Below are 22,581 nucleotides of genomic sequence, written 5' to 3'. Positions count from 1 at the left end.
GCAAGGGCTATGATGCTATGCCCTCTGTGCATAAATGCATACTGTATGATGCTATACTCATAATCAAAGGCATGAAGTAGGGCTATCACAAGCTTTTGCTATTTCTGTGATATAGCACAAGTACAGAAAGTATTTAAGGCAATGGTGGCCAATCTGTCACCAAACTTTATGGCCATTGTACGGTTGGTTGGAGTTGGGAAAGCTGTTAATGCCTCGTCAATCAGGTATTTTGTGTGCGTACACATACACACACACACACACACATATATATATACACGTATATGCCATATAACACTGCAGCTAATTAGCATCAAAAGAGAGAATACATCATGCTTTACCTGGTAAACTAAATCTTAGACAGTAGAAGACAGGGATGAGTCCCAGTAGTAGAGAAGCAGCTTACCCTAGATCTGCCCATAGCAGTGCTTTGTACTAACCACTGCAAGCACAATAAATGGATATTAGCTCTGGCTTGGCTTGGCAATTTCTATGTTCCTCTACCAGTTATTTGCATGGATCCTTGTGAGTACAGCTTCACCTCACCAGAGTCCATGAAATTTCCACAGAGATTGGAAGTGATCACTGCACTGGCATTGATAATCCAGTCTTAATGCATCTATTATATAGCTCTTGAGGAATGTCTAACTAATCTGACTGTTCTGACCTGGTGAACCTTCCAAATCCTTTTACCCTGCACGTGGCAGTCATCCATACCACAGAGTCAGTACTTCTAATTTTAAATTTCAGTTCCCTGGAGCTGCAAATCCCAGCTGATACTCTGCAAGCTTATATCCATCTGAAAAGTCCAGCCTACTTGATCCTAGAGTAAAGAGATGACACTGGCAGTGGTGCAGAGCACTTCTGGCAGCTACAGCAAACAGTCTACACTTAAATTCCATTGTCTGTCTGTCCAGACTGCCCACAGGTCTGCTATTTGAGCCCTTCTCAGCAGAAATTTTGTTCATCATTTATGACAGAAAGCCTTCCTCCCACAGAGCATTTTCTGAACATGATCTGAATGCAGATGCAGTGGGCCACTGTGGAAAACATTGTAATGAGAGTGACTTAAAGCAAAATCTAGGTGGAGTTCAACCATTGGTCTTGTCTGTAGAGAGCCATGTGTTAGCATGAGCGACCACTGTACAACATAGCACACACTGTGACACTGGCAGGCACTGCCTTAAACAATGTCACCTCTATGTGGTTTGGAAGAGCAACAGCTGTAGCTGCCAACACCATAAAGGGTGAAAGACTGCTGTCACCTTTCCTATAATTTGCAGCCTTCACAAAATAAGCCAGTCAACCAGCCTGGAGTGTCCATGCACTTCTTACTGAGGTCCCAAAAGAACTGGTACCCCTTAGGCATGAAGGAGTGGTTACCCTGCTCTCCTCAAGAGGCCTTTTACAGAGTCAGCCCACACCTTGTCATCAGGAAATATGCTTAATGTCACCTATGATTTTATTAAAAGAGGTCAAGTACTGCTTCACCACTGGCCCACTAGTGCAGTTCCCACCTCTACAGGGCAAGCTGCATCTCATCAGGGAACAGCAGACCTGAGGCCCACATGGGACAAGAGACAGTATTTCACTGCAATAGAGGAGGAAATCCTGCACCTGTGTCAGGTTGTGTGTAGGAAAATTGTGGCATTCCACTTTTCTCACCCTGCCCCTCACGAGGCGATTTGCACCAATGCAAACCCAGCTATGAAATACCTATGAGACGTTTACATGTTTAGATGTTTTATGTAGACACAATACAAAGATTAAAAATGTCAGAGCAACTGAGGACAGGACACATACTTCATACTTCAGCATCCATCAGGTAACCTAAACTGCATTTATAGTTTTATTTTGTTGCTGGAGCAGTACTACAGACAAGAAAATGCTGCCATGCATGCTTAGAGTTGCTCTCCTTGGGGCAGTCATGGGAAGACTACTGTATTTGCACTGCTTTCCTTGGCTGCCAGGTGTAGCAGCAGAGATAAGCTCCCTTGAAACAGGAATGGCAGTGAGGTTGTTCTGCTTCATGCCAGCTACTCCTGGGCCAAGACTGAAATTCCAAGTCACGCAGCTTCAGTCCTCTTGCATAGTGCAGGCTGCATGTTCTGGCTGGTACGAGACAATAGACAGTCTCCCTTTCCAAATCTTTATACAGCCAGTGCTCCCAAAGTGCAGCAAGTATTGTCCTTTCATCAATATGGGGACTGAACTGAAAACAAAGAACTGATTCAACTGTAAACCATGAAAAAGGTTCCACAGGGACTTGCTCCCACTGAGGAAGGGAAGATGGTGCCTCCCAGTGCTCCTTGCTTGCAGGATACAGGGCCCTGGGGGAACTGCTGACCCGCTTACATGCAAAGCACTTATCACCTGGCTGATTTTTCATTTCAGCTGTGAAGGTGCTCCATTGTAAAGCTATTTCATCAAGCATGGAAAAGCATTCTCTATTTCCCAACAAAAGAAGATCCATTTGTTTCCTTAGGCACAATTTACTCTTTCACATTTCTGGGCTTTGTATTCTTAGCTGACAATCTGAGAGTGCTTTGATGTGAGAGCCAATCAAATTTGGAGGTGAGACTTGAAAACTTGTGAAAGTACAAATCGAATCTAACATTGTGTGACATTCACCTCCTCCCTGGGAAGACATCTTAGCCCATCTTCTTCCATAGTCTGCTTTGCTGGATGCTGATCTCGTTTCAAAACTGCATTAACAGACTCTTTCCAGTAACTTTCATGGAGACTCTCTGGACTTAAGCCAATGAAGCCAAGATTAGAATGAGTCTCACTTCCTCATCCATATGTGATGTATAAATTCCCCCCAATCACTTTTGAATTTTGTCCTGTTGAGTAGGTTGGCATCTAAGGGAGCCTCTCTAAGCATAATACCAACACCAAAGAGGCAAAAGCTGGATCATAAGAAGAAAACCTATAAACTTAAGTCTTGACAAGGATGCTCAGATGAGAAGACAACTTCTTGGCATTCTTGTCATCCACCAAAATACATGAAGAGGTCTGAGAGATTATTCTTTTTACATCAATCCTTCATTGCCACTGAACAAAGCCCACTGACTCGTTTCACGCCTTATCCAGGTTGGAAGCCATCTCTTTTTTCCATCTACACAGAGAATTGCTTAGGAACTGCCCTACTGTACAACTGGGAATGCTTGGGGTTCCAGACCAATTGGATGCTATTGGATACAGGACAGTTGTCTGAAGCTGTTTCCTAGGCCACTACCAACAGACAGATAGAGCTTGTGGAACTGAGTAACAAGGAGAGGCGAGGGCTGTCAGGGGAACAACTGACTGGTACAGAGAACCACTCTGTCTCTCCCCCACTCCAGAAATATTAAACATTAAAATCTGTGCACTTGTCTTTATCTGGTTAGTTATTCCTTTCCCCACTTCCTGTCTTTTTCTGTCCTGACAATAAATAAAGGCAAAAATCTCTCCTGGGTATAAATTAAATGCCCCTGCATTTTGCTTGTGCTTGCACCAGGGAAGGTATGCACAGATAGCACAATACAGCGATTGTAGTAAATTTCAAGGCAGATGAACATCACCACCCCAAAGTAGCATGGTCGGCAAGCCTCAGGGTAGTAGCAGCCAAGCAAGCCATGGCAACCAGCCAACCAATGACACTGGCCAGGAGCCAATTTGATTTATTTTTGGCAGCCTGACACTGCACACTACTGTGCTGGTCTTCGATCACAGAAATGATAAGAGGTGACCTTTGAAGGCCAAGGGGACTGATGAAGCTGAAAGAGGATCTGTCCCTGGGCTGGAGAAGAACTGAAGTGGCAGATGTCCCCTCTTTCATGAATGACCATCACAGCCATGCCAGCAACCACCAGTGCTGTGTTTGCTGGGGGATGACTGGGAGAAAGGTCGGGATCTGGCAAATGTGTTTAAGTCTATGGAAAGAGTAAGTACCGAGAGAGACAGAGAGGTTTAAAGATGTAAGAGTGAGTAATAGGATGAAGATGGCAAAAAGAAAACACAGGCTTTCTGTCAGGAAATATTTCCTGTCTGTGGGTACTTTTGTAATGTGAAGATGCTCTTCAGAGGAATATTCTTTAAGAAGGAAGCAGCCTCCTACTATTGTGGATATTGTGCTACAGAGTGTATTGCAAAGCACAGCCCGGAATCCTCAGAGAGATGGACAAGGAGACCTCTTTAATCTTTTTTGCATTTCTTTCTTGGATGACTCCTGGGGCACTTAGCCAGCTGTTCAGGTTTGTGACTGGAAGGCTGATATCATACTGGAATTGGAATTCAAGAAAAATCTATATTCATTAATATTTTAAAGAGGCTATCAGCTTGACTCTGGCCACACACCTTCCATGTTTGCTTTCTGCAAACATTGGTAAGCTTGAGTGTTACTGCATGCATACTGAATAAGTATAAATGGATGCACATACTGGTCTTGAACACTTGATCACTGAAAACTCATTTTTAAATACATATATTTGACTGCAGATTTTCCAGCTGCCTCTGTTGGTTAGATATTTACATAAGTAATAGTATCATGTGCAAATGCATATTAAATCGTGCATTTTAAATGGCCACTTCAAATGTGGCCATGAATGGTTGGCCACTTCAAATGATGTTAAAACCAACAAGAGCCCGGGGAAGATATCTGAAAATTATTTGGAATATTGCATAGAAATAAACCATTCTTTCATGAGTGACGACTCAAAACAGGTAAAATGAAATGAAAATTAAAATCAAATAGCTTGCTACTATGAATTCCCTACCTCTATCCATTACAGCAGATTAATCTGAATAAAAATGGAATGTCAATTCAAAGCAGAATCATTCTTGCTTTTAGGAATAAGGCACCCCAAGTCTTAAATAATGGGGAATTAGCATTCATTATCCTGTGTACAGAGGACCCCAAAACACTGATTCATCCTGTCCTATTCTTGCCATTGATGTTTATACCTTTGCCCAAGTATAAAACCGACACAAGTACAGCATGCAACATAGCAAATTATGTCCCACTAATCACATGACATTCATGTTGCCACTCAACTCATCATATAAAGTAAGAACAAATGGCTGGAGACCTGGACAACAAAAAGCAAACATGGACAATACAATTGCAAGGCTTATTTCTAGAAACTTCTAAATAAGCAGAAGTAAAACCAGGAACCCTTTGTAGCTGAGTACAATCAGTTTAGACTCGCGCTCTTTAAGGCTGCTCCCCTTGCCTATACCTTAAATCACAAATGTCCTACATGAGTTCCTCTCCCAGTATTTAATCTGTCCTTTTGGATATCTGTTCTTCCCTATCTGACCACTTTGTTGAGCAGGAATAGAGTTGCCTGAAGGCCCAGGTTAGCTATGAAGCTTGGAAGCCTAACTGAAGAGTGGGAGTTGCAATTTGGGGAGGAGAAGTAGTGGACCAAATGAAACTATGGAGTAAGTACAACACTGGGTGCTGAGACTCTCTAACATTTACATCAGGCTGTTTATGAACATCAAGGTGATATGCAACATTTTTCACCAACAAGCTAATGAATGCAGAATGCCCTGTACAACTGAGTATTTCATTAATGTGGAGGCCAGTTTTGCTTGATACTGCCTCTTAATTGAATTTCATTTGGAGTCTACCTCCAATGTTACCTTTTTTTTGTTTATGTTCTATTTCTTTGATAAAACAAGAAAGGTAAAGAACAAGAGAGAAAAATATCCTCATGTCTGATGCATTTTCTACTCAGCTCAGTATCACAATTTAAAATCAGTTCTTCTTTAGGGTTTTTAAACATTATATGTTTGTCAAAAAATCTCCACTTTTGCCTCTCAAGACTCTTCACCCACTTACCAGGGGAACTGGTTAAGCAGACTTGCACTCAGTCAACAGCAAGGAATTGAAAACACCTCTTAGAGAGACTTTTGGTATTCAACCCCCTTCTGTCCTCACTCACTGAGCCGTCAGGGCTCTTAATCTTTCCTTTCCCTACCTGGTTCTCTTACTATCCACATTTGAATCAGCTTACACATCTAAAAGCTTCATGCAAGCTTGGCTGTCATGAGGTACTCCAAGCAGAGACCCTACAAGGATAGGTGTGGATGAAACTATAAGCACTGCTGATAAAAAGATGTTCCTGACTAGGATGTGGTTGTACTAAGAATCTCATCCACACACAAGCAGACAGAAGAAAGACCCTTTTGACTCCATGACCATCCCATCAGCAAGGTCTCCTGCAGTATGAGAGAGCTTTTGTCTTGTGAGATTTTCAGCTAAATTTGCAAGCCTCTAGTGAGCTGCTTAAGTTGCTCCACTGGAGCTGTCTGTGCTAGTGTGACTGAGAAGGTTCATCACTATCTTTAGCACATGCAGATCTTGGGGAGCTCTCCCTTCAAGCCTCCCAGCTGGCAGACACTCTCCTGCCACCATGGATAAAAGGGCTGATGGCACCTCCATCTAGAGGAACGGGAACCTCAGCAGGAGCTGCAGTATCTCAAAAAGCTGATTCAAAGCAGGAAAGAGGGTGTTAAGCAAGAAATTAATCTCCCCCACCCCTAAGAACTAGCAAGGGGATTCTCTTGTTAACTCTTGATCTAATCCCCACACCAGCTCTTGCTCCCAGGAGCCCAAGGGAGCTATCCATTTCTGGAGAGGCCCATTCCCTAGTGAGGCATTCACTCACCTGTCTTCTCTTCGGTTTGGCTGCTCTCCACTGTCTCCATTTGGGGTTGCGCTGTTGCCTTGGCAGTAGCATCCTCTGCGGCAGGGGTGGTGGTGGCAGTGGTGTCAGCAGCAGGCACGTCGGCTTGTTTAGGCTCCTCTTTGTCTTGGGCTTCGTCAGCCTTCAAGGACGGCGAGTTATCAGTGGAAGCTTTAGTGGCACTTTCCCTTTCGGGGGCAGCGGCAGCAGCGGGCTTTTCCTCTGAGGAGGCAGCAGGAGTGGCAGCCTGTGGGGCTGGCTGCTCTGAGCCCGTGTCAGCGGCTCCGTCTCCTTTTTTCTCCTCTGCTGGCGCGCTGCTGTCTTTGCTGCCCTCCTCCTGCTGGGCACTGTCAGCGGCGGCTGCTTCTGTGGCAGCAGGAGCCTCGCTTTCTTTGTTCTCGGCCGCTCCGCCAGCAGGGCCTTCCTCCTTCTTGTCGGCGGCATCAGTCTCAGATGCTGGGGCATCTCCCTTCTTCTCCCCCTTGAGCTTTTTCCTTGTTATGTGTCCGCGGAAGCTGGCCTGGATTTTGGTGGCTGCCTTATGAGCTTTATCTTCTGGTTTGATGCCATCTTGCTCAATCTTTTGGTCTCCGTCCTCATTTTTTTCAACCTTTGAAGAAGAGCAAGGGAGGAGGGCAGAGGAGAAAAGAGGGAGATAAGTTAAGATTTCTTCAGGTGTAGCAGAAGCTTTAATTTTATTGAGAATGTCCCACCTTCCCCTCCTGCTAACAAGTGACATGTTTCAAAACAAGCCTTTCCATTTGGTGTGGGTTTGGAGCCAGGTGGCCCTAATTTCATCCCAAGGCTGGACAGACATAGGTCTCCAGCCAAACCTCCAGCCAGAGGTTTGTAAAAGGAATTTAAAGCACCTCATCATCTCCGTCAGCAATGCTGAGAGCATCTTGGCTGTGTGGAAAGGCTTGCACCAGCTGGGTTGTCTCTATTCCCAAGATTTATTTTCCCATTCATTTTGAAATACACCAATTTTTTCCCCCACTCATTTTCAAAACGCTCTCCCGCGGGGGATTTTCACAGTCCTTCCAAATCCACCTCTGCCTTCAAGATGGTGTTTCTTTTTAATGACACCTTGTTTCACAGGTGTGTGACTCTAATGACACCAAGTGCTTTGTCTTTTATGGCTTTTTGGCTCGGGATTGCCAACAGAGAATAGGATTGCTGCTCTCCCCACAGCAGTTCCGTGCTGTCAGATGCACACAGATATTCACAGGATGTACTCCGCACGAACGCCCTGCCAGCGCTCCGAGCGCTTTGCCTTTGCTCTCCACTCATGGTTTCACTGAAGGATTAATAGGCAGATTAATATCACTCTTTCCAATTTCAGCAGACTATTATTATTTCTTTGACTATTGGGGGGAATTCAGCCTTATAACAAAGAACAGGCATTCCCCATGTTTTTTAGACTTAAATCATGCATTAAAGTCTTAAATGGGACCAAAACAGAGCCTGTGCCTCACGCTGGTCTGCTGCAGAGAGATAATGCTCAGCTTATAAACCTCTACTGCATCTACAGGACAGATCACACTTCACCCCAACAATTTAGCAGCCCCTGGGCAAATAACAGCTCAGCTGCATATTGATGAAAGGACACTGTTCTATTAATAGTCCCATTGGGAAGCATTCAAAAGACCTTCTCGGAAGCAGAGCCACTGGTCTCTTTGCTGTCTGCACCTGGTTTCCATCACTGGCTCAGGTCACAAAATGAAGGAAACAAGCTGACTGGGAAAGATAGAAGCATTTACTCCTGGGTAGGAAGAGAGAACCACTCCCTTGGCCATTGAAACTGAGATGTGCCATCTGGGGAAGGGCTTCTGACCAGAAGAGCAGAGAGAGGGGACATTCAGTAAAAGCGTGGCAGAAAGAAGGGGGAAGAAGCCACTGCAACATGCAGATATGCCACTGGAAACATCGTGCCTGTGGAGAGGGGGAAAGAAGAGTGGCCACAGCAGCCGCACTCCCTGGGAACCAGACTGGAAATGATCATTTCCACAGCACAGGAGTGGGTCAAGCACACCTGTGGAAGTGATGCTTGGCCAGGGAACCAGTCGGGTGTCCACTGCCATGCCATGGGTGGTACCCAGTATGTCCCACTGGGTCCCCAGTGATCCCTCACCCTAGCACTGGTACCCATCATTCTTTAAGTGGGTATGGTGGCCAAGGAGTGAGCAGCCCCAAACCATCAAGGAAAAGAGCCACCCCACACATCTGAGCAGGGATGTGGACGGGTCTGTATACAGCAGGAAGTGAGATGGGAGGAACACTAAGTGCCAGGATGCTTATGCAGGGAGTGAGAAAGGCTGTGAATGAATATGTAAATGGCATTAATACACAGAATTCTGCAGAAGGAATTTTTGTGCTCCAATTTTTTTGCCCAGGGACAAAATGGTTGCTGCACCAATCACAGGGACACAGCTGAGCATTATGTCTACACTTCCCCAAGTGCATTAAATGACGCAGGATGGAAAATGGGCTTTCATGTTTGTCTCAGCTTGTCAGAGAGCAGGTGATGGTTATGTGTAAAGACAATGTAGGCACCAGCAGGCTGCCACCACTCATGTGTGTCTTGCACAGCTAACTCAACACTGTTATTCAGCATCTGGGGGAAGCTTTTCAGCCTACTTCAGCACAAGGAGGTGGAAACAAATTGGAAGTATGTTTAACTTGCCAGGGTAGTGCAGAGCTCCACACAGGCTCATCCATCCTGTTCCTTAGACAAGTTTTGCAGCTTGCAGTAAGTCCTGTGTTGCTGTGGCAACCTAACTGCTAATACCTGAACTAGCTGGTTTAAGGAGATCTTGGGTATGCCAGCATTGCACTGTAGCCACAGCAACATGAAGATAGACTGGTAACAGCACTGTATTACACTTAGATGCTGTAGCTTTGACTCCTTCTCCCCAAGGAAAACCAGCAAGACTGGGAGACTGGAAGGACAATTTAGACATAACTACAAGGCCCTAAGGGTCCAGTCCCCATGCCTGATTCCTGCAAAACCATTAGTGAATGTGACAAAATTGTTAATCCCTGGACAAAGATGAAAAACATTGATTGAAGGGAGACCATTCTTGCCACTGGCCTTGTTGCTCTTTCATCCCACATACCTCCTACACCAACCAAGACAGCTATTACAGGTCGTGGACTGCTGCACACCCGGCTCTCCGACTCCAGAGGAGCTGCCCTGTTACCTGGGCTATGCAGCCCTGTAAAGGTTTATCTCCTTCCCTCTGCTAGCCACAGCCCAGGGCACAGGGAGCCACAGGGTCAGCTCTTGTGCTATTTTGACAGAAGCCCTCACAGAGAGCTGTGACTGCCAGTCAGCCTGGCAGGGGATGGGAGAGCACGTCTCTCCAGGGAGGTCAGACCAAAACCTCTCACCTGCACCTACAGCATGGCAAAGCTAAAAGGCTCTTTTGCTATTCCAGTGACATCATTGTCTTCTTCTCCCAGTTGGGGTGACATCCATCTGAGTCCTTGCCAGATCCCAAATTGTGCAACTGCAAAATGTATTTCCAGTAGGGTGCTTTCAGCATAATTTCAGATACAAAAGATAAGAAACATGAGACTGGAGCAGAGGTGGAGCTCAAGACTGTGGATGAAAGAAATGTACTAATAGTTTGTCTTTGCCAACTGTGGCCCTCAGGAATCCTGTTTCTATTCAGTCCTTCCCCAGGCATTTGAAAGCACTTTTTTTTCAGGCTACTGGCCTGCAGGTACTTCTGAGGTAGGACATGGTATCCACAAAGTATGTGGTACATGTTGTATAACAATGGGTTGGGTGAGGAACAAGTTGTTCAGGGGAAAACTTCTGTTCACACACAAAAAAAAAAGCCCCAAAGGCTTTTCACCTGTGGATTATGTGCACAGCAAATAAACCTTAATTAAGGAAGCACTCAAAAATAACCTGTATACAGCAGAAGCTCCTGGAAAGCAATTTGTCTTCCTTGGAAAGCTAAAAGGGTGAGTCAGCCCTGCCAGGATGCATTCAAAACCATCTCAGTGGAAAACAAGAAATCTGTCTGTCTTATCAATCTCCCAAGCGTTCATGACATCTTGGCTGTAGTATTGTGGCTAGAATAAAGTGGCTATTATTACTAGTGTTTGCATGGAATCTAGAGCTCCCAGACAGGCATCAGATCTGATAGGGATTGGTTTCAGATACTAGTATTCCATCGCCCCCTCCCCTTCATTTACACATTTATGTGTAAAGCAAACTCATACTAATACCTAATACTGACATATTCACGATACTGTCAGGTTACATGCAATGTATTGCCATTTTACACAGAGCAAATGTGCTCTGTTACATTTAGTGTTAAACAAATCATGGATGCTGTAATGGCAGGACGTAACTGAGGCAGGTGGATGCAGAGCTAAATGGACATATAACACAACATAGTCAAACAAGTCCATTTTTTTATTCAGACCGTCCTCACATACCCAAGGAAGCCAGTGTGTAAAGCTTTGCCTTTATGAAACACTTTTATGTCTCTATCTACACAGCCCACAGCATCTTTCTAGTCCTAGAGGGATGATCCTCTCACCATCCCCATCTGCTTGTCTGCCACACCTCCAGGTTTCTAGGACATCCCTTCCCAGGCAGACTGTTCCTGTAAGTGAGACTTTCCCTGCTATCACGTAGCTGAGAGAGCAGGAGACAAGAAATTAATGTTTAAGACACAGATGGGGCAGAGGTTAGCTCTTAGGTACTAGGAATGTAGAAATTTCCTGGAGCCATGACAAGAAGATTTCTAATCTCTGGCCACTTTTGCAACTTCCATCTTCAAACTCACAGCTTACAGAGGGGTCAAATTATGGCAAAGAATTAAGGAAGTATTAGTGCAACCTCCAGACCCTTTTATATGTCTCCTACGCTGGTATTTCGGGAAAGGAAAAATGGAGAAACTAGGTGTTTTCTAGATATTCCATATGTTTTCAGCCACATATTGGCAAAGAAAGGAGAGGACTGAGTGCTTTGGTCCTTGCTTGCTGTTAGTTCACTTGTCTCTCATGGCGCACCTCATTGCCTCTCCTTGGAAAAATAATCACATAGTTTTGTATTTTGAATGCTGGGATGGAGAGACCAAGAAAGAACTTACTGTTTCACTGAAAGGTGTTTGAGTATTACACAGCTTCCTCTGCCTCTCTCTCTAGCTCTCCTTTTCCTGGTGTTTCTCTGCCCTCCAATATATGGCATGTATCACCCACCTTAATGTTCATCCTAGGATCAGGCTGCTGTATGCTATAGCCATGCTATGAGCTCAGCCGTCACCCTGGTACCCTGCTCCTTTCTGTCCCTAGTTAGGAGCTCCTCTTAAACGTGACACCAAATCCCAGAGCCCTTCAATACACATGGCCATCTCCCAGTATTCTGAAATCTGTGTGCTGGAAGCCCAGATTTAGGACTCACACACCTTTCACCAGACAAAGCATCAATACTGTCCAGAGCTTGGACATCCACAGAACCACTATGGATCAATAACCCACTTCACCCACTTCACCCAAGGGAAATATGATACCTGATGATGATTATTATTATTATTATATTAGAAAAAAATCCCCAAAAAAACAAAAAAACCCCCACAACTGTGTTCTCCACACAAAGAACAAAGGCCAAAAGTCATTCCTGTCTCATGACACCTGTGCTAAAGTATGTGTGGAAACTTCTCCTTCAGCTGTTTAGGTGAACTAGTGCTGAATCACCCAAACACCTGTGCTATTTGTGGGGTTAAGATGCCTCTCAGCCCATGCTCTGTTCTTGACTGGAACTCAACGTGTGTTCATACTGATGTTACTCAAGGTCACTTGGGCCTAGACTCACAGAAATTTAAGCACCCAGCTCCCAGTGATTTCCCAGGATTGAGTCCTCAGTGTTTTTCATGGGCCTGGCTCCACATGACCTGATTTGTCTCAGAGATGGCATTTAAGGAGCAGAATGTATTAAAAAAAAAAGACCAGCTGTCTCCCCAGAAGGAGTGGAGCACAGACACGTGAAAGGGAGAAAAGGCTTTCACGCCTTGTGAAGTGAGGAAGCAATTTAGCACACAGAACAGCTTTTTTTAACCCAGTTAAATGGTGTGAAGACACCTGGCTAGAGGATGGCACCTGTCAGCACAACCTGTCTTCAAGGTGAGGAAACAAACAGAGTTCCTTTATTTTCCCAGGATGACTTCGGTGATGGCGGGTAAAACACCCTTGAGAAAGAAAAGGTTAATTCATCCCTCTGAAGGCCTAAGCAGGATTGTTCCCCAGGGTATAACTAGCAGGGTTTCAGCTCTCCAGTTTCAAAACCTCTAACAATGGAGTTTCCACCCTTTGCTCTACAAGATCCTCTCACATATAGGAAACTTCCCCTCTATTTTCTGGTGCCTAGATTAAAATAAGATAATGACAGGCAGATGGCTGGGTGTTATTCACTCGTGTACAGTGACTGAAAAGAGAGGTAGAAAATAATCTAAGCCAGACCTATTTAGATATTTCTAGTGAGCCTTCTTAATAAATCCATACTCTCCCCTCCTGTTCTGTGACTTCCCTTCTGTTTGTCACCTTGTTTCTCTCAAGCTGGTGGTCAATTCTCTACCACCCTGAAGCTTCAACAGCTCAAGAAGTTAGATGGAAAAAGGCACTCAGTACTGCTTACATTGCCTTTGCAGGCTGGGTGAAAGACAGTAGAGCCTTGCCCCTGAAGGGGATGAAAGTGGATGACATTCAGGATGATGTTCATGATCTCTGGAGCAGAGAAGCTCACAGGGAAAAACGCTTGCCTTGGGTCTGTTCTGGTCTCTGTGGAGCACTTTGGTGATTGTGGGGCATAGGCTGCACTCACTCATCTTTCAATTTAAAGCACCCAGAGTCTCAGAGACAGGACTGGGGTGGAACTTGCTAAGGGGGCGCTTCTATAGTTCATGCCAAGGGTGTGTGTATACCCTGGAGTGTGGCCTAAGTGCATGAGGGCACTCCACAGCACAAGGTCTGTGGGGACTGTGTCGAAGGTCTTGAGTGTTTGGCACAATCAACATCTATGTTCTTGCTTGAGGTTGGATGCTGGTGCATACTGTACTGTCAGTTGTGTCTAGTCTCCTTTCTGGAGGGAAATACTTGTGTCACTCCAGAAGGAACCAGTCAGCAGGCGTTCAGATCAAGGGATCAAAGCCTAGAAAGGAAGCAGGAAGGTGTCCAAGCTGACCGTGTAAATGTACTCCCAAAACAGCCCACATTGAAGAAATTCAGCAGAAGAACCAGGTGAAAAATTTCCCTTGAACTATGCTTTGATTAGAAAAGTCCATTCAAAGAACAGCCGATTTTTGATGCAGATGTGCTTAGATAGAAATGCAAGCTTGCATGCCACTGGACTAAAGAGAAATTTTACCTTTTTAAGCTCCAACTGTGTGGTTTGCTTGGTTGTGTTTGGAGCAGATTGGGCAAGGATGGTTGCTGCTCTGTGGATTATTTTGAAGTAGCGTCTTCAGACTCTGAATCCATGGTCTGCTGACCATGAGCAGGTAATAAAACACAGAATTATCAATGTCTCTCCCTTCCTACCTTTTGTCTCTCACTTTCTTTTTTTTTTTTCCTCGCTTGCTTAGTTTTGGACTCCACAAAATTTTTCAGGGAATTGTTATTAGCCTCTAGTGGCTCAGAGTGCCGGCCCCCATGAAAGCTGGACACATTTGCTTCTGATCTAGCTGCACCCAGGGCACAGAGGCTAATTTACTAATACTAATTTTACTGCTCAGACTTGCTCCCCTGAGATCTTGGGCAGACAGCTGCTGAGATTCCCCAGAGTCCAGGCTTATGCAGGGTTTCCAGAATGACTTCCACAGGAAGCAGTAGCTTGTGTCCTGCTTCTTCCATGGGAACACAGGGCATCCCATCCTTCAGGCCTGTCGATCTGCAAACATGCTGATGGTGCACTGTCTATGTCACTGAGGAAGACATTAAATAGCACTGGTCCCCATACGGACCCCTAAAGGTCACCACTTGTCATCAGTGTCTACAGGGACTCCAAGTTGTTGACCGCTACCCTCTGGAGGCAATTGTCCAACCAATTCCTCACCCACTAAAGAGTCCTCCCATCAAGTCTCTCTCCCCAGTTTAGAGAGAAGGATGTCATTGGGAATCATGTTGAAGGCCTTGCAGAAGTCCAGATGGTGACATCTGGAGCCCTTCCCCTATTCATTGGTGTAGTCACTCCCTCAGAGAAAACCTCTAGGTTAGTCAGGCAGGACTGGCCCTTTGTGACACCACCACTGCTTTATACGTAGCACCCTCACAAAGAAGAAAAGATGTTTCTCCTCCTGAACTGCAGCTATGGCCAGGGTGAAATCCTGTGGCTGCCACCTGTGCCTTCAGTCACACACAGCAATTAAACTTCAGGAGGGACAAAGGTGTATATCCCAGCTGAAATTACAGGGTGAGCTGAAGAAGGCAGCAACCGGGATTCTTGACTGGGATCTTGCAAGGCCAGTAAAGTAAGTATTGCCCTTCTTACTGTTCTTTTAACCTCCTGGTCCCACCTTTGCCTTTTGTTTTGCAAGTCTTGAACAAGAGCCTAGACTCAAGCATCACATTTAGCCAACAGCTTCCCCATTCCCTGAGGAGCACCATACAATCTTTCAAGTCATCAGAGCTGCTCTTAGCAAAACCCAAAAAATCAGAGTTGCAGATCTATGCAATTTGATAAACTGCCTTTAAAACAGCTCTGCCTAAGACATCCTCTCTCATAGCCTCTTCAGATTTTGTTCCAAATAGACCAATCCCACAACCCCACTGCAGAGCTGAACTCGGTGTCCACCATGATATTGTATCCCCATTACCACAGCAATCCATTGCAAAGGCTTCTACCTACTGCTATAGACTCTGTCTTCTCACTGGGGCAGCTGGCTTTTTCTCAGCTTCTGGTTCTGATGGATTCAACAGGTCTCACTGGCGTGGCCTCTCCTTACCAGTCAGATTAGCCCTACTGGCTCTGCTTCTTCCTTCATGGGATTTCCTGACCCTGTTAACACCAGCCTCCACTTCACTAGGACGAGGTGTCAGCCTAGCTGCTGGAAGGCAGAGAATGAGGGCGTTGAGTGATGGATCTGATCTTCATGGATGCTCAGTTTATTAATTTTTGTTGTGGATCTTCATGCCCATTGGGGCTTGACTGACCCAGAGATTGCATCCTCTGGCTTGCCCTGGCCATTGTCTCCACCCACCTTTACTTCAGTTGTACCACTGGTGTTGACATTTGCCCCACAGATCTTCTACAAGGTGTCTGATAGGACTGTTGTGACAGCCTGTTATGAATTCACCACAAGCAGTGGGTAAGACAGGGACCCCTCTTATGAATCTGAATTCTTCACAGCAACTCCATGCCTTGGATGTCAGGGACCTTATAGAAAACCTTATGGGAAATTATTATTGGCCTACATTTACTTTTCATTTCTCATACGTGTTTACAGTACAAGCAGAGAAAGAAGGAGAGAGATCCATATCTCCTCCCTGCTTAGGCACCAGTACAGGTGAGAACAAGGAAGAGTTAGACCTACTCTTGAGATATCAAATACAGGAGACAGGTCACTGGTCCCACTAAGAGCTCTTGTATACTGCTGACTTACAGAAAAGAGTGAGAAGACCCAGACCATCTTTTTCTATTCCTTCTATCCCAAAGTTTGTACAACTTATTAACAAATGGTTGTACGAAAATCTTATTTGAAGTCCAGTGCCAAAAGCAATGTCAGATGATGAAAGTGGTGTTTCATTTCATTGATTCCAATGACATTTTATTAGGGATAATTTTTACAAGACCTCTGTGGTCTGCTGCTCCACTGGAGACATTGTTAAGTTCCAGGAGGACTCTGAACATAATTAAATTAGTATTTGTAGTGCTGCAAGAACCTCAAATGCACGGTGTGTAACTCAGTAAAGTATTGTGCAATATTTAATATTTAAGTTATCTTATCTACTTCCTCCTGTCAGTGCAGGATGAGAACATCCTGAAAGGGGGCTTAAGTGTCTGCCAGAACCTGAAAAGGTCTCCAGAGGGGACGTGTATGACACAGCTTCTTTCACCCAACAATCTGGGCTTGGCTGCCCAGTTTGTGTAACTCCAAGGTCTGTAAAACTGATGAATCAGGCCTGTGATTGCAGCTGTCACTCCTGAGTGGCACCCCTCTCCCCTCTTCAGGTAAGGTTGTCACCAGAGTACAGGCATGGTTTTGACTGGGAAGATCCTGAACATGAGACTCAGTAGCCCCAGGGCTTAGTCACTTTTTCTAGACCCTGGCACTGAGCTATGGGAAATGGACATGTGGCTTTGAGCCATTTTGTTTCCTACTTTGCTCCTTTACTGTATTCAACCCTATTGAAAAGGGGGAAGGGGGAGGCAAGCCTGCAGTGCCTGCTGCAAAAAACCCTTTGTGGACCCTGCTACTTTAGTGCTATAAAGACCCCCAGCCAAAGGGAACATGCTGAATAGATGTGCGAGGGAAAAAGCCACAAGTCTTTGGATCCACCACTTACAAGGGCTAGTATATCACAGCCATATTCAAAGAGTCATCCAGATCTTCTCCTGATCTTCCTGCTGCAGGACAACTGTTATTTATTTCAATTTTTTCACCCCCTGGGCTTCCCATTTTAAAGATGTTATTAAAAAAGGGCTTCAATAGGTATTTAATATTGTGGTCATTAGGTCTTCTAGGTTTTTTTCCATTCTTCAATCAAGAAGCATGTCAGTAGCCTCAAAGCACTGCATATTGCAACGTCTCTTCCCCAGGCACACAGTTTGGATGACTCTGCATTTGGTACATCTGTAGCAGAACTGTACTCTACATCCAGATACCCCTGAAGCCCAGCCTGTGGGGAACTTTACTTAGTGACCCCCTGGCAGAGCAGTTGAGGGAAAAGGGACCCTGATAAGGACTCCTAGGATGGCTGGGAAGGCAGAGTGCACAGAGCTACTTCCACTTCTTTCTACTCTGCTGCAGGTTTGATATGGAAATACGATTTTATGCCTGAGAAGGATGTATGGGTTTCTGGAATAGGAACCTTCTTCCCTCAGGAACCCATGCAAAACCAGACAGAAAGCACTGGTAAGTTTGCACAGATGATCTATACCAGAAAATGGGCAGTGTTTCCTCTTCTCTCAGTAAGGGCCAGTTCACACTGAGCAGCTTTGTCACACACTAAAGAGGAAATAACTGAAAATCTCCAGGGTCCTCTAGACCTTCCCTGTACACTGCAGCAGGGTTGATTCTGTTCATCCAACCTGCAGGAGTGGTTTTGACCAGTCTTTGGACATTTGCTCCAAAAATGACTTTCTGGGTTCCTGTGGCAGTTTATTCCTTTGCTGAACTAAAGAATTGCTCCCAGAGTTTCAGCCAGCCCCCTGCATCTTGTCTATGTTTTAGTTTGTTTCTGCTTTCTTAGTAACACCCCTTCACATATCAACAGCTCTCACTTGTCATACCATCCTTCTTTGTCAGATCACTCCTCCTAGCCCTCTTAAGCCCTAACCAGATATCTTACTTGATTACTAAATTACATTTGTTCTACTGAGAAATTACTAAAATGTCTCCCCAGCTTTAATGAATAATGAAACACTATACTTACAAAAATAGTAATTAGCAATATAGCTCAAAATAAATCAATGTGTGGATCAGACTCCCAAAGGCAGGAGGAAAAGCTACAGCCATTAAAATAGGTGGAGCTGAAAATAGCTAAGGATTTGGGGAAAAAGAAAGGAAAAAAATAGCTTAAAGGAACTTCTGAATGGCCATGTCCTATAGATAGTTAGCAATCCACACAGGTTGGTAAACACTGTCCTGAGTCTGACTGCTCCATTTCCTGTCAGCTCCCCTCTAATGCTATTCAGCACATTTACGAGTTTTCTGAGGATGTCAAGCAGCTGGAGCAGCCAGGAAAAGTAAGAGGGAGTGGAAGAATGTCAAACCCTCTTCAGTTGTTTCTAAGAGTTTCCATCAGGACTCCTATCGTCCTTCCTTCCAGATGAAGGAAGAGGTGCCCACTGTAAGAAAAACCGAAATGCATAAGGATTTATAATGCTGACAACCATTATTATTTCTACATCCTATGGATGGATCTCCCTTGTGGTGTGGGAAAGGAAGCAATGAAACAAGCAATGGCAGACAAGACAATGAGAGTGTGTTGAAAGGGCATAAGGAGCACACTGGTTTACAGAGAAAAACAATTCAGATACTACAGCAGCCAGCTTGTTTTCCCCTAGCACCACCTAAAATATACTGCTATTTCTTGGTAGAAAGACAGAATTCTGTTTCTTCAGGAAATCACAGGACAAGGTTGGTTCTTGCCAGATCAATTTATTGACCTGTTAACAATAAAAATACCAAGTCCTTCATAAGACACACCTTTGGAGTCAAGCAAATCGTAGGTCTGCTCAAACAACCCAGATTATGGTAGGCAAATGTCTACATTATGTGGCCAGGCCATGTCATTTATTGTACTATACTGTTCAGATTAACTGGTCCCTCAGTCAGGAAAATAGGCACAAATCATGCAAATTGCATTACAGTGAATGATTATCCACCTAAAATTTTAGCCCAGGAGTGTGATGGGCTTTGGTTTCAGTTTGGGTTTTTGTTGGTTTTTTGGTTTTGCTTTTGTTTTTTTGGGGGGGAACTCTTTTTTTCCCTTCCTTCCCAGTCAGAAAGGGGAAATCATGTTGTACAACTACCACAAACTGCATGTCAGAAACACACACATGTATAAACATAGTGGAGTAAGTGAGCAAATTGCAACAAATACACTGCCTGTCAGTTTGCATAATGAATTCACTAAATCCTTCTGAAATTAAATCAGAAATGAACCCTAGATAGAGAATACTTTCAAACAGATTAAATTCAATGAGACTCATTTGATCCTTTCCAGAAAGAATGAGTTATGAATGTACAATCACTTTCTGTACTCTCTCAAACCAAACACCAAGGTTTTGGAATCTGCCTGATTCTTAGAATATCTGAGGACACTTACATAGAATTGCACCTATTGGGGCTTTCAGGTGACTAAGACTTTGATTTCAGTGCAAAGCAGAGAAAAAACTTCCTACATGTAATTTCCTTTGGTTGCAGAAGCAATTATTTTGAAGCCTGAAGAAAATATAACACGTTCCCCCAAGACGCCTGCTTTACAGATTGTACTCTCACAGAACTCTACCATGAATTATTAACATTTTAGTATACATTTCTATGCTTTAGCTCTAGTGGTTCCCTATAAACTTGGCTGAAAGAAGAATTAAAGGGCCAGGTTTTAAGGAAGGAATGCTGGGATCTTAACAAATGCCTCATTGCCTTAATCCTATTGAAACCAGTGCAAATTAGACACCAAGGCTCTCTGAAAATCCTGCTAGGCTCCTGCCTATATAAATCTTATTTGTTAGGACACTTCTGTAAATTACCTAATACCACCCTTCCACTGTTTGGAAAAAGGCTTGTAAATATCTGCTGCGAGATTGCAAAGTAAAACAAAGTAGCTTAAAGAAGACTTAAAGCGTTAGTAGGAAATCTGGATATTTGGAGCTTAGGAAACTCTGGGGTATAAAGGGATTACACTAAAATCTTGGTCCTAGTTTTTGCAGTTGGAAGTCGGAAAGTTAAAATGCAGGAGGGAAAAGTTTGGCAAAGGAGAACAGAGGATCCCAGGGGCAGCTGACAGATGACGGTCCTACACCCCTGCCCCACCTTTGCTGCTGATTCCTCAGTTATCTTGGCCCATGCTTATCATGGGGTCATTCCTATTGACAAGTTCTGCATCTGAGTAGCTGACTTCAAACACCTTGAGTCTGATTTGGAGCAGTGCCGAGCACTCAGAGCTGCAGCTGACAGTAATGGGAGATGCTTTCAGAGATGTGCAATTGAAAACAAAAACTATGAATAAAGGTCAGGCCCTGTTTCTGAAATTCAGGACATAAAACTAGGGCATCCTGCTGACCAAACTCTTTGTGCCTCAGCTGTCCACCTGAAAAAATGGAGAAAAAATACTCAGTTATCTCACATGGGTGTTGCAAAGATTTACTGAGTGATATTAGGGATGTGCTCAGAATCACAAGACAGCTCAGGAGAAAATTAGTATTTCTGATTTCAGAACAAGGTTTGAATATTATTAAGCAATGTTGTGGGATCACACACTTATTATGAGAATTCAAAATATTGAATAACTGCTCATTAAGTGAGCACTCTCCATTCTATGACCCGAATGCAGTCAGAATCCCTGAAAAGAAAAATGTGTTCCTGTTATTAGAAGTGTGCTGAAATGCATTCACAAGAGGAGACCATACTGAGGTTGCACAGGCAACTACATTCCCAGTGTTGGTTTATTTTTTTATACTTGCTTTAGCATCTTTAATAACTTTCTTCTAACACAGCTTCTCTGTGGTCTTTATCACACATATATTAGCTCGTATTGCTGCTGAAGTCTATTTCCACTCCCAATAATGTGAGATAATTCAACTCTTACCCAAATTTCACTTTTTAAAATGTAATTAACTACATCATGGGAGCTCAAACCTCTTGGCTTCATCAGTATGAAACCCAAAAAACCCAAAACAACTTTCAATTTCCAAGAGGTGTCAACCTCCTATCCAGTACCTTAGGCAAGGTGAGGGATATTTCAACAAGCAGCTCCCAGGCAGAAACAAGCAATGGCTCCCCAGGGTGCCAGCATCCAGTGTGGGATGGGATAAGGCTGGGTGCCCAGCTGAGTCCCAGAGCTTGTAGGAAGCTGGTGGCCTCAGAAGACCCTGGGAGATACTGATAAAAAAGCAGTCCTAACATCAGCAGTGTGCTGGCAGTAATACAATATATATCCATAACCCCAAGCTGCGCCAGGGGAGGTTCAGGTTTGACGTGAGGAGGAATTTTTTCACAGAAGGGGATGCCACACATTTAAATGGGGTGTCCAGAAAGGTGGTGGAGTCACCACCCCTGGAGGTGTTCAAGAAATGACTGGATGTGGCACTCAGTGCCATGGTTTAGTTGACAAGGTGCTGATCGGACAAAGGCTGGACTCGATGATCCTAAAGGTCTTTTGCAACCTAAATGACTCTGTGATTCCATTGTGGGAGTTATATGTCAATCGCTCAGTATCTGCCTCTGGGTCCAAAGCCACAAGTTGTCCATCCCTGAATTAGGTGAGGCAGGATTATCAGTGGAAAATGAAGGGTTTTTCTTAGCAAAAAATAAATTAATAGAAAGTACATCTTATCTGGCAATTTAATGAATGCACAATTAGTGCATCAGGGAAAAGCCCCCTGAAGATTTAATCATTTAATATGTACAAAAAAGCTACTGAACAGAGAATTACGTTGTTCAAAGGATCAGCTATACCCTTGCCTAGTTTTTGTCAGCTCCATAGCTACCCTGGAACATCAGAGCTGGAATAGCAGGGCTGCTGCAGGGCAGAAGCACAGGGCGTTGATAAAAGTGGAGCAAAGGAATGGCAGAAATCCTGTTTAGCACTTTCCATGCTCTGTATAACTGAGCACTATTTCACTGCCACTGGCAGTAAAATGACCTCCTGCTTACATCACAGTACTTGAAGCTTGTGTTTTCTTTAAAAACTGTGCCTATCTCCAATTCTGATTAACTTCTCCAGGCATTTCTGTGCTGCTCAGCTTTCACAAATGGATTTCCAAACAGCAGAATTGCTTTGTATGGTATCCCTTAGAGGTACTCAGCATCCTCTGCTGTCTGCTGCACCTGACAGCAAGAAGAGCTTAGAGGCAAGTACCCAAGACAAGTTGAAAAATTACAGGTTGAGGATATCAGCATCGATGATACCATGCTGTGTGAAGCTGAGAGAAAATGAATCGTACATGAAAGATGGAACTGGATGAATTTAACAAGAAGCACATTTTTCCCTCTGCAGGGACAGGTCAAAA

General features: G+C 44.3%; 1 protein-coding gene across 1 annotated transcript in view; it reads right to left on the bottom strand.

Moving 5' to 3' along the window:
* Positions 1–22,581, bottom strand: part of GAP43 (growth associated protein 43) — a 52,956-nt gene that overhangs the window by 15,132 nt on the left and 15,243 nt on the right. The window contains exon 2 of the mRNA XM_069031673.1: positions 6,654–7,281. Coding sequence (XP_068887774.1) covers positions 6,654–7,281 — 628 coding nt within the window. The remainder of the gene's footprint in view (positions 1–6,653; positions 7,282–22,581) is intronic.

This window comes from Aphelocoma coerulescens, chromosome 1, assembly GCF_041296385.1.
Source record: "Aphelocoma coerulescens isolate FSJ_1873_10779 chromosome 1, UR_Acoe_1.0, whole genome shotgun sequence".
NCBI classification, from domain to species: domain Eukaryota; kingdom Metazoa; phylum Chordata; class Aves; order Passeriformes; family Corvidae; genus Aphelocoma; species Aphelocoma coerulescens.
Note: the sequence above shows the minus strand (reverse complement) of the source record. Positions and strands in the feature narration are given on the sequence as shown.